This window comes from Sapajus apella, unplaced genomic scaffold, assembly GCF_009761245.1.
Source record: "Sapajus apella isolate SASKATOON/1434 unplaced genomic scaffold, GSC_monkey_1.0 scaffold37, whole genome shotgun sequence".
Lineage (NCBI taxonomy): Eukaryota > Metazoa > Chordata > Mammalia > Primates > Cebidae > Sapajus > Sapajus apella.
Window position 1 is genome coordinate 2741426 of NW_022436977.1, and position 12388 is coordinate 2753813.

A 12388-nucleotide genomic window follows, 5' to 3' on the forward strand; every position below is an offset into this window, starting at 1 on the left:
AAAAAAAAAAAAAAAAAAAAAAAAAAAAAAGAAAATACACAATTTGACTCACATTAAGACCAATCTGTGAAAAAAGAGGGGAAATGGTTCTCAAAATAAATATGGTTCCTGGACCACAGGGGCAGGACCTGGGAGATGGTCAGAAATGCAGTATCTCAGCTTCATCTCAGATCTACTAGATCAGAAACTTGGGGGTGGGCAATTTGTATTTAACAAGCCCTCCAGGTGATTCTGATGCACCCTCAAGTTCAGGAAGCTCCTGAGCAATGGGCTGCACAAAAAGGCTGCATGCTACACGCGGTTAGCCCTGCTAACCAGTCACAGGCAGAGGCACATAAGGCATGTCTAAGCTTCTCCCTACACTGACGAGCACTGCTAACTTCTGACTTACGGCACAGGCAGTCTTACCTTGGAGTTTTCCATCACACTCTCAATGCAGTCAAAGTAAGAGAGATCACTAACAGGTTCATTAGGATTGTCCAACATCCCCTTCACAGTCTACAGAAGAACACAACATAAAAAGCAAACAAATGTCACAGAGCAAGAGAAATTCAACACAAACTACCAACTATCAACTTTCCGTCTATATACAGACGTCTGGTCATGAGCAATCATTTACTCAGATTTTTGAGAATTTAGATCATGGTATCATGACCAGATTTCCTGTTAGCAACACAATGGTCATTATAGGGGAGAGGGTCTCTGGTTAGTTTTGCCAGAGATGAGAATTTCTTGTTTTGTTTTGAAGGAAAAGAAACAAACACAGAAGGACATTAAAAAAAAATTAGAACATTAATACAAGGCAACACATGCATGGTCAATTAGCACAATTTCTCTGCAGGATAATTCTAAGGAGTTTAAATTTCAAAAAGGCCATTCATTCATTTCTTCATGACTAGTAAGAACGCTCAGTTTTTCCAACTTTGGAACATTTTAATGGGAAGGCATGAAAGAAGATAATTCCCCCAAACTGCCACTGAAAACCAGTGCTAGCTCTGTCATGGCACTGTAATGACCTTTGATCACCACTTGTAAGGGACTTTTCCTGGGGATGCAGCCATTTAGCCTCCTCCCCAGGGAGTGAGAATGTACATTAGGACCCAGCAGTCTTTGGGGCACAGCCAACAAAAAGACAGTCATTTGAGTTACAAAGGCTGGTGGGGGGCTGGGAGATCAGGAAGGGGAACTGCTGAGCTGTTAAAGATGGGAGGGAAAGAGGGCAGGCAGCCTAAGGAATAAGCTCATTTCATTCAAGAACCTCTTCCCACTCCTTGGATCATCAAAATTGTTTTAGTAACAGCAATCCTAAAGTAGTCATAATTTTTCAACCAAGGATATCAATATGGGATGGAGTATTGGCACCTAGGCCAAGAGAGCTCATTTAGATCAACAGCCCACATATTCATATTTGCAAATGTGAACAGAGCAGAACAGGGTAGTAATTCAGCCAATGTAGGAAACATTCTCAACTGTTTTCAGAATACATCTGTCCTGTGATAACAATCCCTTTCTCATTTCCAGCTGTGCACAATGGCCTAGTGCCAGCACGAGGGCCTCAGTCAAACTTCAGGAGCTGCAGTGGGTATTCCCACCATGCCAGACCCATGCTGATCATCCAGAAAACAGAAGGGACCTTGGGACAACCAACCCATATCTACTGAGATACCGATTAGGCATCTCAGTATAACCTGCATTGCTTAGGACTGCAGGTTAGGACATACAAGTAGGTAGGCTAATTTTATGTTTACCCACACACATTCTATGGGGATAACTAACTTTTCAAGTATAAATAACACGAGTATGAACATAAGATGAAAAGCACCCGCACTGTGTTCTGGGCTCTTCGGGATCCCACAGCCACCTTGACTGTGTAAGCAGTGTTAGTGCTAGGTTTCCTTTTACATGCCCCCTATATGGTACAGAATACGATGTATGGGAAAATCATTTTGACTCAAAAGCACACCTATACTAGCCTCTAGCTCTCTCCCATTTGTTCCAGAATAATCTCTCCAATATATTTTAGGTAAAAACTGCTGATCTTCAGCCTACACCCAACACCACAGGCCTCTTCCTGTTGGTAATAAATAATTCTTTAACAAAATACATCTCATCCTACTGGAAAAAGGAGAAGGAGGAATGGTAACTTCACTCAATCTAGTTTTTCTTCCGCTTCTTTCCACTTGGATTGGAACTTCGGCCTCAACAGCCTCCGAGGAAAGGTAAAAGGCAAGGACAGAGAAGAGAAAACTAGCCCTATAGGGAAAGAACAGGCACAGACATAGACAGGCAGACCCACAGACACAGAGGCTCTCCCTCCCTCGAGTCCTCAGCAGCCTTCCCAGGGACCTACCTCGAGCTCCCGCAGGGCATTATCACACTCTTTCTGGCCTGGAGCTTGCTGGGTGCACAGAGTGATGAGTTGATTGATGCTCTCTGTCACAGCTCTGTGACAGAAACAGAATTTTTTTTTAAGGATCAGCAGTAATTTCCCCTACAATGCTTTACAGGCTCACCAGAAATACAATTAATTCACTATTTCAGCTTGGTTCCCCAGGAGAACTCTTCCACAGAGGATCTATACAACCAAAAATGAACCACATCCAGGGAAGACAGAATGAAAAACCCTACCTTGCCTCTGATTATTTATTTGCTAGACCCGGAAGGGGTCCTAATACAGCTGACCTTTGAACAATATGGGTTTGCAATGTGCAAAACTGCTTATAAGTGCGTTTTTTTTTTCTTTTTTTTTTTCAGTAAAAGTCACAACAGTGTGCCCACTTCTCCTTTCTCCCCTTCCAACTCTTCTACCTCTGCCACCCCTCCGACAGCAAGATGAACCCCTCCTCCTCCGCTGCCTACTCAATATGACGATGATGACAATGAAGACCTGTATGATGATCCGCTTCCACTTAATGAAAAGTACATTTTCTCTTCCTTATTATTTTGATAGTAGCTCAATGTATCATAAGAATACAGTACATAATACACACAACATACAAAGTATGTGTTAACTGTTTATGGTATCAGCAAGGCTTCCAGTCAACAGTAGGCTACTGGTAAAGTTTAGGGGAGCAAAAACTACATGCGAATTTGTTACTGTGCAGGTATCGGTGCCCCTAACCTTTGCATTGGTCAGGGGTCAACTGCAGTCCCCAAGGAATAAGATAACCTGAACAATTTGAATATTTTGTGCATTTTAAAAGACATAAACTGTGCCTATGATTTTAAAATTTCTTCCTTCCATTAAATTCTATATGAATGACTGGTTCCTAAAGCTACTTCAAAATTATTCATTAAAATTGCTATTTTCTTTGTTAACATGAACAGAAATAAACCAGGGACTCTTGCATGACTTCACTTGCTTCTATTCTTAGAACATAAGAGATAGCCCTGCTTTTTTTTTTTTTACATTGATAAGGACTCTGTTCTACCTGAGCAGCCCCTGTTTAATTTGTCTCAGGTAATGACATGGATTTCAAACTCATGGCCATTTGTAGTTAACTTTTTGTAAAGTACAAGATATGGGTCGTAGTTCTTTTAAAAATTTTTTTGCATTTGGAAGTCCAATAGTTCCAGCCCCATTTGCTGAAAAAACAATCTCTTCCCCCACTAAATTGTTTTTGCAACTTCGTTGACAATCAATTGACCATATTTGTGTGGGTCCATTTCTGGACTCTGCATTGTGTTCCACTGATCTACGTGGTGGATGTTTGGTCAATACCATACTCTCTTAACGAATAGTTTTATACTAAATCTTAAAATTGAAAACCCATGAATTTTACAAATGAAAAATCCGAGCTAACTCCCAAAGAGAATGCTACAAATAAGCATAAGTCAGAAATAAGACTTAAACTCATGCCTATCTGACTCAAAAACCAAATACATAATTCTTTTCTGCAGTGTCATAACTGGTCCACACTTCTGACAGGGCCCAGAATTCCTACTCAGTTTCTAACCACTGCAGCTAAAAGACAAGCTAAACAAAAATAAAACAGGCACATATTGCTGTTAATCACCAACACTATATAAAAGATGCCTCATTTTATTAGTTAAATTGGCTTTGCAGCTTCCCACAGAATATCAAATTAGACAGAAAATGATGTTGCCAATGCAGAAATGCAATCAGCTTAATTATTTGATGAGGAGATACTGCTTTCAATTTTAAATTGAGCTAGGGTGATAGGAAAAACTCTAATATAGTTTTTGTAAGATTGACTCTGGTGATTCATTTATTTGGGGACCACTATTTAATTAAAGTGTCACTGGGCAGCACTGTGCTCTCTATGGTGTAAAGCAAAACAAGAATAAGGAGACACCCAGACAATCCCTAGTTCCAAGGACTGTGGAGGATGGTGCTCCTCAATGTGTGCATTTAAAGTGTCCCTTGGGGAGTCCAGCACCCTGTTCTACGTGGTGGTCTAGAGGCACACTTCTGGGAGGACCGGCTGGCATGTAACATCATAATAGCATGAGCGTTTGGGGATATTTCCACATGTCACAGAATCTTTCTATTTAGCTTAATTCTCTCTGTGTTTCCTATTTATCTGTATTTTTAAAAAACCTTGTTACTGTAATCCCAACACTTTGGGATGCCAAGGTGGGCGGATCACGAGGTCAGGAGATCGAGACCATCCTGGCCAACACGGTGAAACCCGTCTCTACTAAAAATACGAAAAAATTAGCTGGGCATGGTGGTGCATGCCTGTAGTCCCAGCTACTCGGGAAGCTGAGGCAGGAGAATTGCCTGAACCCAGGAGGCGGAGTACTCAGTGAGCCGAGATCGCACCACTGCAGTACAGCCTGGGCGATAGTGCTTTGAAAGAAAAAAAAAAAAAACAAAAACAACAACAACAAAAAACCTTTGTTACTAAAGTTTCTTCCATTAAAAACTAAGTGTTTATAATTGGTGAATCCAGAGGATATATAGCTGTGGGAAAGCTGCCAACTAATTTCTTAACCTTTTCTGTGGATGTAAAATTTTTTCAAATATAAACTTGGGACAAAAACCAACAGACTAAGGGTTTGTGGTTGGGTAATCCACAAAAGCGCCAGCACAGCATCGCGAGTCTAAATGAGATGCTTGGGTAATACTGATCCAGAACTAAGAAGCATTATTTAGCTATCACGAATTCCCATAACTCATTTTGCAGTGGAGATTACATAGCTAAATAAGTAGCTAAGTGGTCCAGAGGCAAATGGTTATGTAAATTTGACAATGAAATATAATATTTATGTTTTAAACTCCAGCAGTCATTTATTAAAGAATAAGGAGCAACCCAAATATGTAACAAGAGAGGATTAAATAAATATACAGCCCACAACAAAATCCTGAGGACCCATTAAAGGTCAGAGAATGGCATATTACTAATGTCATAGACGAAAATTTACGCTACAAGATTAAATAAAATTTACAAAACAGCATAAATAGAATGGGCCTTCCAGTCTAAAAAATAAACATATATGTGCAAAGCAAATGATAGAATGACATACATTAAAATGTGAAGGAACTTTATAATGTTATTTTGAAAGAAAAAATTTCAATAAATCTACCCCCATTAGAAATTAATCAATTTAGATTATCATAAAAAATATGGCCAAAATTAGGAGGGTCTCTGTTCTTTGTAAACCCAAATAGACCTGAACTATAGTTACTTTTATTTATTTTTGTTTATAATCGTCTTTTAATGATTAAAGCTATACAAGTTCATTTTTAAAAATACAAAAAAGATAAATAGCCATAATTCTACCATCCAGAGATAGTGTTTTCATCTAGGCTTATCTCTCTACTCTCAGTTTCTAAAAATTGGGATCTACAACTTCAATGGTTAAAACAGGTTAAGGCAAAAAAAACATTTAGTGTTCAGAGACACTGAATGGATTCAATGCAAATGTGAGAGCTCTGGCTAGAAGTTTCAAGCAGATACAGAATTGGGGTGAAGGGTGAGAAGAAAGTCAAGCACTTTGTGCTTTTGATCGCCTGTTAAGCACAAGTTACCCAGTCAGGAGATTAGAGGGTAAAAAGCAGCAGCAGACATCTCTCTTCCTGCCTCCAGGGAAGAGGCGCCTGGGAAAGGAGGAAAGAGCAAATAGAAATCCACCTATCAGTATTTCCTGGGTCCCATTATGCTCAAGGCACAGAGATTAAAAAATAATCTAGCCAGGCATGGTGGCTTGTGTCTATAATCCCAGCTACTAGGGAGGTTGAGGCCAGGAGTTTGAGACCAGGCTGAGCAACACAGAAAGACTTCATCTTAAAAAAAAAAAAACAATTAGAAGCAACAAAAATCATCATTTATAGCTCTCTAGGATGGCAAGGTGTTTGCAATCTAATCAAAAAGGCAAAACAATGAGAAGATCCAAAGAAGTTGCATGAAAGAAGGCAGTGCCAGGGTGGGACACCAGGCTGGACATGATGGATCTCTGAGCAGGGGACCAGATATATGTGGGGACTCACAGGGAGCCAGAAGGAAATGAAAGCCCCAGTCACAGGGCACAGAGTCCGCCTGGAAGGGAGGGCTCGATATGGACTGAAGCAATTGGAAAAGTCAGGGCTAAGTGAGATCCTGATTTGGATAGAGAGAAGGAAACATTCTAGGTAAGACCCACAGAGAGCAAAGGTCTCTTGTACACCTTTGAGTTTATAGAGCAGACACACTCTTCTCATTTGTGCTGCTTCATGGTCTCTGGGGACAGGAGGAGCCCTGTCCAACAAGAAACTCAGACCAAAGGGAAGCCAGGGAGGAGGCAGGTGCTACCTGCAAGTTCCTAGGAAGTGCCCTCCGAGGACTGGAAAGCAGCTGAAACCTGGCCCAGGGGTCTGATGCTGGCCTCTGTGGGCCTAAAGCCTTCTCAGTTCTGGAGTCGTCCTGGCCAGGATGACTGTGGTGGTGAGCAGTGATTCAGGGAAGGTGCTCAGAGGTAGGATATCCCCTTCCTTTTTGAAACTGCAAGCTAGCTTTCTATTTCCTTGACTAAGTTTAGGGAGCACCTGACCAGTCCCTGGTTGGGGAAAAGGCTGATGAAGGGAGACAACGGGTCTCCAGCTCCACCCAACTTGTCAGAAAAGAGCCAGAGCCCAATCAGGTACATGGGAAGAAGATGAACAAGCCAGACACTAAATAAAAGATGACTTCCTCTCCCCTAGGGATACAAAACCAAGGGGGTAGGGTCCCAAAGTGTACTTAGGCTCAGAGGCAGAATTAAGAACAGAGGAGGCCAGGTGTGTTGGCTCACACCTGTAATCCCAGCACTTTGGGAGGCTGAGGTGGGTGGATCACGAGGTCAGGAGATGGAGACCATCCTGGCCAATGTGGCGAAACCCCGTTTCTACTAAAATATAAAAAATTAGCCGGGCATGGTGGCACATGCCTGCAGTCCCAGCTACTCAGGAGGCTAAGGCAGGGGAATCACCTGAACTCCAGAGGAGGAGATTGCAGTAAGCTGAGATCATGCCATTGCATTCCAGTCTGGTAACAGAGCAAGGCTCTGTCTCAAAAAAAAAAAAAAAAAAAAAAAAAAGGAAAAAAAAAAAGAGGAAAAAGACATCCTTTACTTTTTCTCCAGAAGCAAACCTTTTCTTCCCAGAGCAAGAAGGACTAGGGTGACCACAAATAAGTAGGGGTTCAAGACTGTTGACACAGGAGCAGGACAGGGCTGAGTTGGTCCAGGCCTGGGTCCCTGCAGTGGCATTTCTGGGGACTTTGAGGACACACAAAGAAAGCAGGCAGGGCATGACAGTCTCAAGAACAGGGAGGACAGAGGACTGAAGACTGAGGACTATGATGATCAGATCCCTGCTGCTCAGCTTCCTGTGTACTTTTATGCAAGACTGGGTTAGGCCCGGATGAAGTGAGGGAACATGTGGTGAGTCCTGCCTAACTCCCCCAGGGCCACATTCCTGTCTCATTCACAGTGGGCACTCAGTACCGGGCCTTGCCCCTATCAGGCCTGTGATGAAAATCTATGTAATGAAGACATGAAAGAATAAGACAATGAATGAATGAACTTCAGCCTGGCAGAGCTTTGTGTCTCAAGAGGAGCCCGCCTGACCCACTTGACCTGGCTGGAGTTTCTGCTGAGAAACAGCCCCAGGGAGCACAAGCTTGCCAAAATGTGCCAAGAAACCAAGGAGAATGTGCCAGCGTTTTCTTGTAGCAGTTCCATCCCGAGACAATCATTTTCATGTGATAATTTTTAAGTACTTACTTGACTATGAAACCACTAGGCTGGCAATTCTCTGTTAACTGCTAAAAGCCAGGACAGAGAGGCAAAGAAAGCCTTTTCTTCCCTTCTCCCCAGGTCCTTTCTTCGAAGCCACCACCAGGGGGCCTGCAGCTATTCACAGAGCCATATACCAGCAATATTCTTTCTGGGTCTGTTTCCTTCTATCTGGCTTTCAAAAGGGCAATTTATACATTCTCCTCCCTCCCACAATTTAGGAGAGTGAACACATTCCAAGTTGGAAACTGTAATTTTGAAATGATGCAAAAAATTGAAGATAATGAAAAACATCTGAGTTCAGGTACCTGGAAATGTCAGTTGCCTTATCCAAACGCTCTTTGTGGGAAAAAAAGGAATGATGGAGAGGGGGGGTTTCTATCACAAACAGCTGCTCAACAGAACAGACATCACCCCCATCCCCACCTCCCATCTCTCCTGCCATCAAGGAGGTCACTTATTTACTAGAATAGTCACAAACAAGGCATGAGATGGGGAGATGGGAAGATAATTTTCCAGTCCCCGAGCGACTCTAGCTGTTGTTTGCAGTTAAGATGTACCTTCCAGGAGTGAAGGAAGAAACTCGAGGGTGTGCAAGGAAGCCGCTCCGACAGTGTCTAACCTTCACACACACACAAAAACAACACTACAAGCCAAGAAGGGAGGAAGGACAGGTTTGGACCACGAGTACCATGAAATCTGATGTGCTCAGAGCTAAAGAGAGCTTTAAGGATGACATAGTTCACACCCCCACTTTGCAGATGGGAAAGTTTAGACAGGCTGAGCAACTTGACCAATGTGACTGAGTCAGTCAGTTATTAAAGCTTGAAATATAATTCAGGTCTCTTGATGCCAACAATTTAAAAACAGCCATTGAGCTCCCAGGGGAGATATAAAGACACACACACACACACACACACACACACACACACACACACACACACGAAGCAAACAAACAAAACCAAGTTTAAAATAAGAAAGCAGAATTGAAGGTATGCTTTTCAAAAATCACGAATCTGCACATTTTGAAAAGGCTTCCAATTACTCTCTATTCCCTAATGGTCCTGCTTTTAATCTCTCTCCATTGTCGGCTTTCTTAAATATAATGTGATGTTAAGTAATGCTAAGAAAACATGCCTGCACCACCACAGAATCCTAACAACCCTACTCTCTGGGTTCAGGAGCATGAAAGAGGTGCTGCTGATTTAAGACCTCCCTGGGCTGTCGCTGCAGTGCTCCACCTACCAACATTCAACCACTAGTTACTGAACTAACTTGTGGTCCTGGAGCAGAAACTACTGTTTTGCCCACTTCCGTGGGTGAAACCAACAGGAAAGAAGGACACCAAAATCATCTGAAATTCACACTCAAGTTTTACTCTATTTCCAAAAACAATTTATTCCCACTGCCTCCCTACTCATCCTAAAGTGGAGCCTTCCCTATACAGATACAACATGTTACATTCAATCTCACACTGATGCCAGGCACAGAGTTAAGTGCTCAATAAATGTCTGTTGAATGGCTTGCTGAGCACTGCTTTTTATCTTTTTGCTTTTCAGTATTTCTGATTTTTCAAGAAGCATGTGTTATTTTATAATCAGAAACATATAACACTACTTAAAAAAAAAAATCTACTTAATCCATTGCGTTTACAATTCAAAAAAGAACTGAAGTCTAAGCCAGTCTCTACTGAAAAGGCTGTATGAGAAGACAGAAGATATTTTTAGTGAGGAAAGAACATGGAAATGAGGCAGTTTTATAAAACTCCAACACTCTCAGCTCCACCTCCCATGACCTAAGGACAGCACCAATTCTTTGCTCAGGAAAAGTAGGAGGATGTCAGGCACATCTCAGACTGCAACGACACTGTTTAACCACACAGGAGAGCACATTTTGGACCACATTTTGGAACATTTTGACTCCTACCTTGCAGCTGCAGCCAGGAGATTTTTCGCATTGGGAGCCCCTGGATCTACAGAGAGAGACTTGGCAGCTAACAGCAGCTTGCTGGATGCCATCGAGATATTCTTCAGGTTCCCTATCACTTGGATCTGGTCTTCTTTTGTCTGGAAGGTCAAAAGGAGCCACAGCAATTAGGGCCTGTCCATTTCTTGAAGGAAGCATTCAGAGCGCGAGGAGCAGCATCCTGACATGGAGGCACGTTATCTGTATAGATCACGTTAAATCCAATTAGCCTGCAGTTGCCTAACTCATTGAGACACTGGCCAGTGTCTACCTTTCTTCAAACAGATGCTCAGATCAAGATGCTTGCCATAGGGAAAGAAATCCATCCCCAGGTGGGTCAGCCAAGAGCTGTGCTTTCTCACAAGTAGAGGCATTAAGCGGGGAGTGGGGTGGGAGGAGAGCGAGCCGTGAGCCAATGCAAAGACCAGGCAGCGATTCCAGCATCTTGCTCAACAATGCTGGAGTTGTCAAGGAGCCGTACGTCTCAGCCTGGCACAAACGATCAGCACTGTCTCAACATTCAGAGCTCACTGTATCCCTGAAGTTCCTGACTCGGGAAAGGACACATTTCTCACCTGGTTGCCATCTGAGAAACAATTCCTTGCAGTTACTAGAAGAAGATACACCCTGGTGATCTCCTTTAGGGAGATCATAGGAGCGCAGAAAAAAAAAAAAAACAGCTCCACAAGCTGACACTAGATCAGTCAAGCTCCCTTGCTCTAAACAAGGGGTTTATCTGCTCATCTGAAAGAGGAAATTTTTAATCACTTGACACTTGGTATTAGACACACACCATTTGAATGGGCCCACTAAACCTCAAATACATATATATTTTTACTGTATTATCCCACATACGAAGAGCTGTTCTAATCTCTGTTAAACATTCTCCCTTCCCCTCTTCTCCCTCCAAATAGTAAGACTATGCATTCTGCTGCGGGATCGTGGGAGAAGTTATCCTTCATTACTAACAGCACATAATGCATAAGCTGATAGCATCTTTGGGAGTGCCATTCCCATGAGGGCATGAGCTTCCTAAGCAGCGAAAAGAATGCAACCATGGCCTGGCTATTTACAGGTTCCCTTTTCCTATTTGTTCAGTCAGTCTCAGGGATGGATCGTCCATCCGACAGGAGAGGCTAAGGTCAACTCCGGACAACCACCTCCACACCCACCTGAGCTTGGCCAGCCATCTCAATGCCAGCATCGAGGAATTCATCAAAATCATCACTGAACTTTCCAGAGGCTGCAGCCAGCTCTCCGCTCTGGCCCCGGGTTGCATGGACAACTTCACCAGCAGACTGGTTCAGATCAGCGGCTGCCTGGTTCAGTTCACTCTGGGCTTCCTGGAAAGGCTTCGTGCTTGGAGGTAGCTATGCGGAACAGACGGCACACTCCATGAGACATTTTGCTTTGCAGGGGAGGGATAAAAGGAAGGTGCCGTGGAGGGGACACAGGCTCTTCAGGGATGCATTTGAGTCATCACGACTAAAAGGTACTGAGTCATCTCAGCCCATTTTATTAATAGAGTTGACCCTCAACATATACATTCATTCATTCATTTATTTAAATTTGTAGAACACCTACTCATTGCTAGACACTGAGGATCTAAAAATGTAAGCTATCTTCAGGAGCTCAAGGTCTCCTAAGTGGCAGAGACAGCATCCACACCAAGGCAACCTGCCTCCAGAGTCCATTCTCTAAAACTCTACCTGATGTTGTCTCTCTTAAGATAATAACTCTCAAAGTTTTAGCTTTGTAAACTAAAAGGCAGATGCTATCAAACTTCAACTCATGCTCTTCCAAACTAATAGCCACCAATTATATTAGTGGTCTTTGGTGATAACTTTTTTTTACAGAATACAAACGTCATCTAGCAGAATGATAACCATCTGTGAAAAGTTCTAGGGAGTGAAGCTAGACTCTATTCATCACCCACATACACTGCCTCTACACCTGTGCAGAGAAGACACAAAGATGCATGACCACAAGCCCTCCTGCAGCAGACTCAGGGAACAGGCCCGAAGGTGAAATTCCTCAGACTACTTGTTCTCTCACTGAGTCTTGGACACGTGTACCCTTCCGACACCTGAGTGTCACTAACTGAGAAGTTGTGATAAGAAGATAGGTGATCACATACACCCCTTCCTCTCTCACTGGGATGACCCAAGAGGAAATGGTAACACGGGTTCAAAGAAAAAGTAAACTT

At 42.8% G+C, this 12388-nt stretch overlaps 1 protein-coding gene across 9 annotated transcripts in view; it reads right to left on the bottom strand.

Moving 5' to 3' along the window:
• TLN2 (talin 2) overlaps nt 1-12388 on the bottom strand; it is a 458983-nt gene that overhangs the window by 96097 nt on the left and 350498 nt on the right. For all 9 annotated transcript variants that reach the window (XM_032297261.1, XM_032297255.1, XM_032297258.1 and 6 more), the window contains 4 exons: nt 11355-11552; nt 10144-10283; nt 2351-2444; nt 409-498 (listed from right to left, as the gene is read on the bottom strand). In XM_032297261.1, coding sequence (XP_032153152.1) covers nt 409-498; nt 2351-2444; nt 10144-10283; nt 11355-11552 — 522 coding nt within the window. The remainder of the gene's footprint in view (nt 1-408; nt 499-2350; nt 2445-10143; nt 10284-11354; nt 11553-12388) is intronic.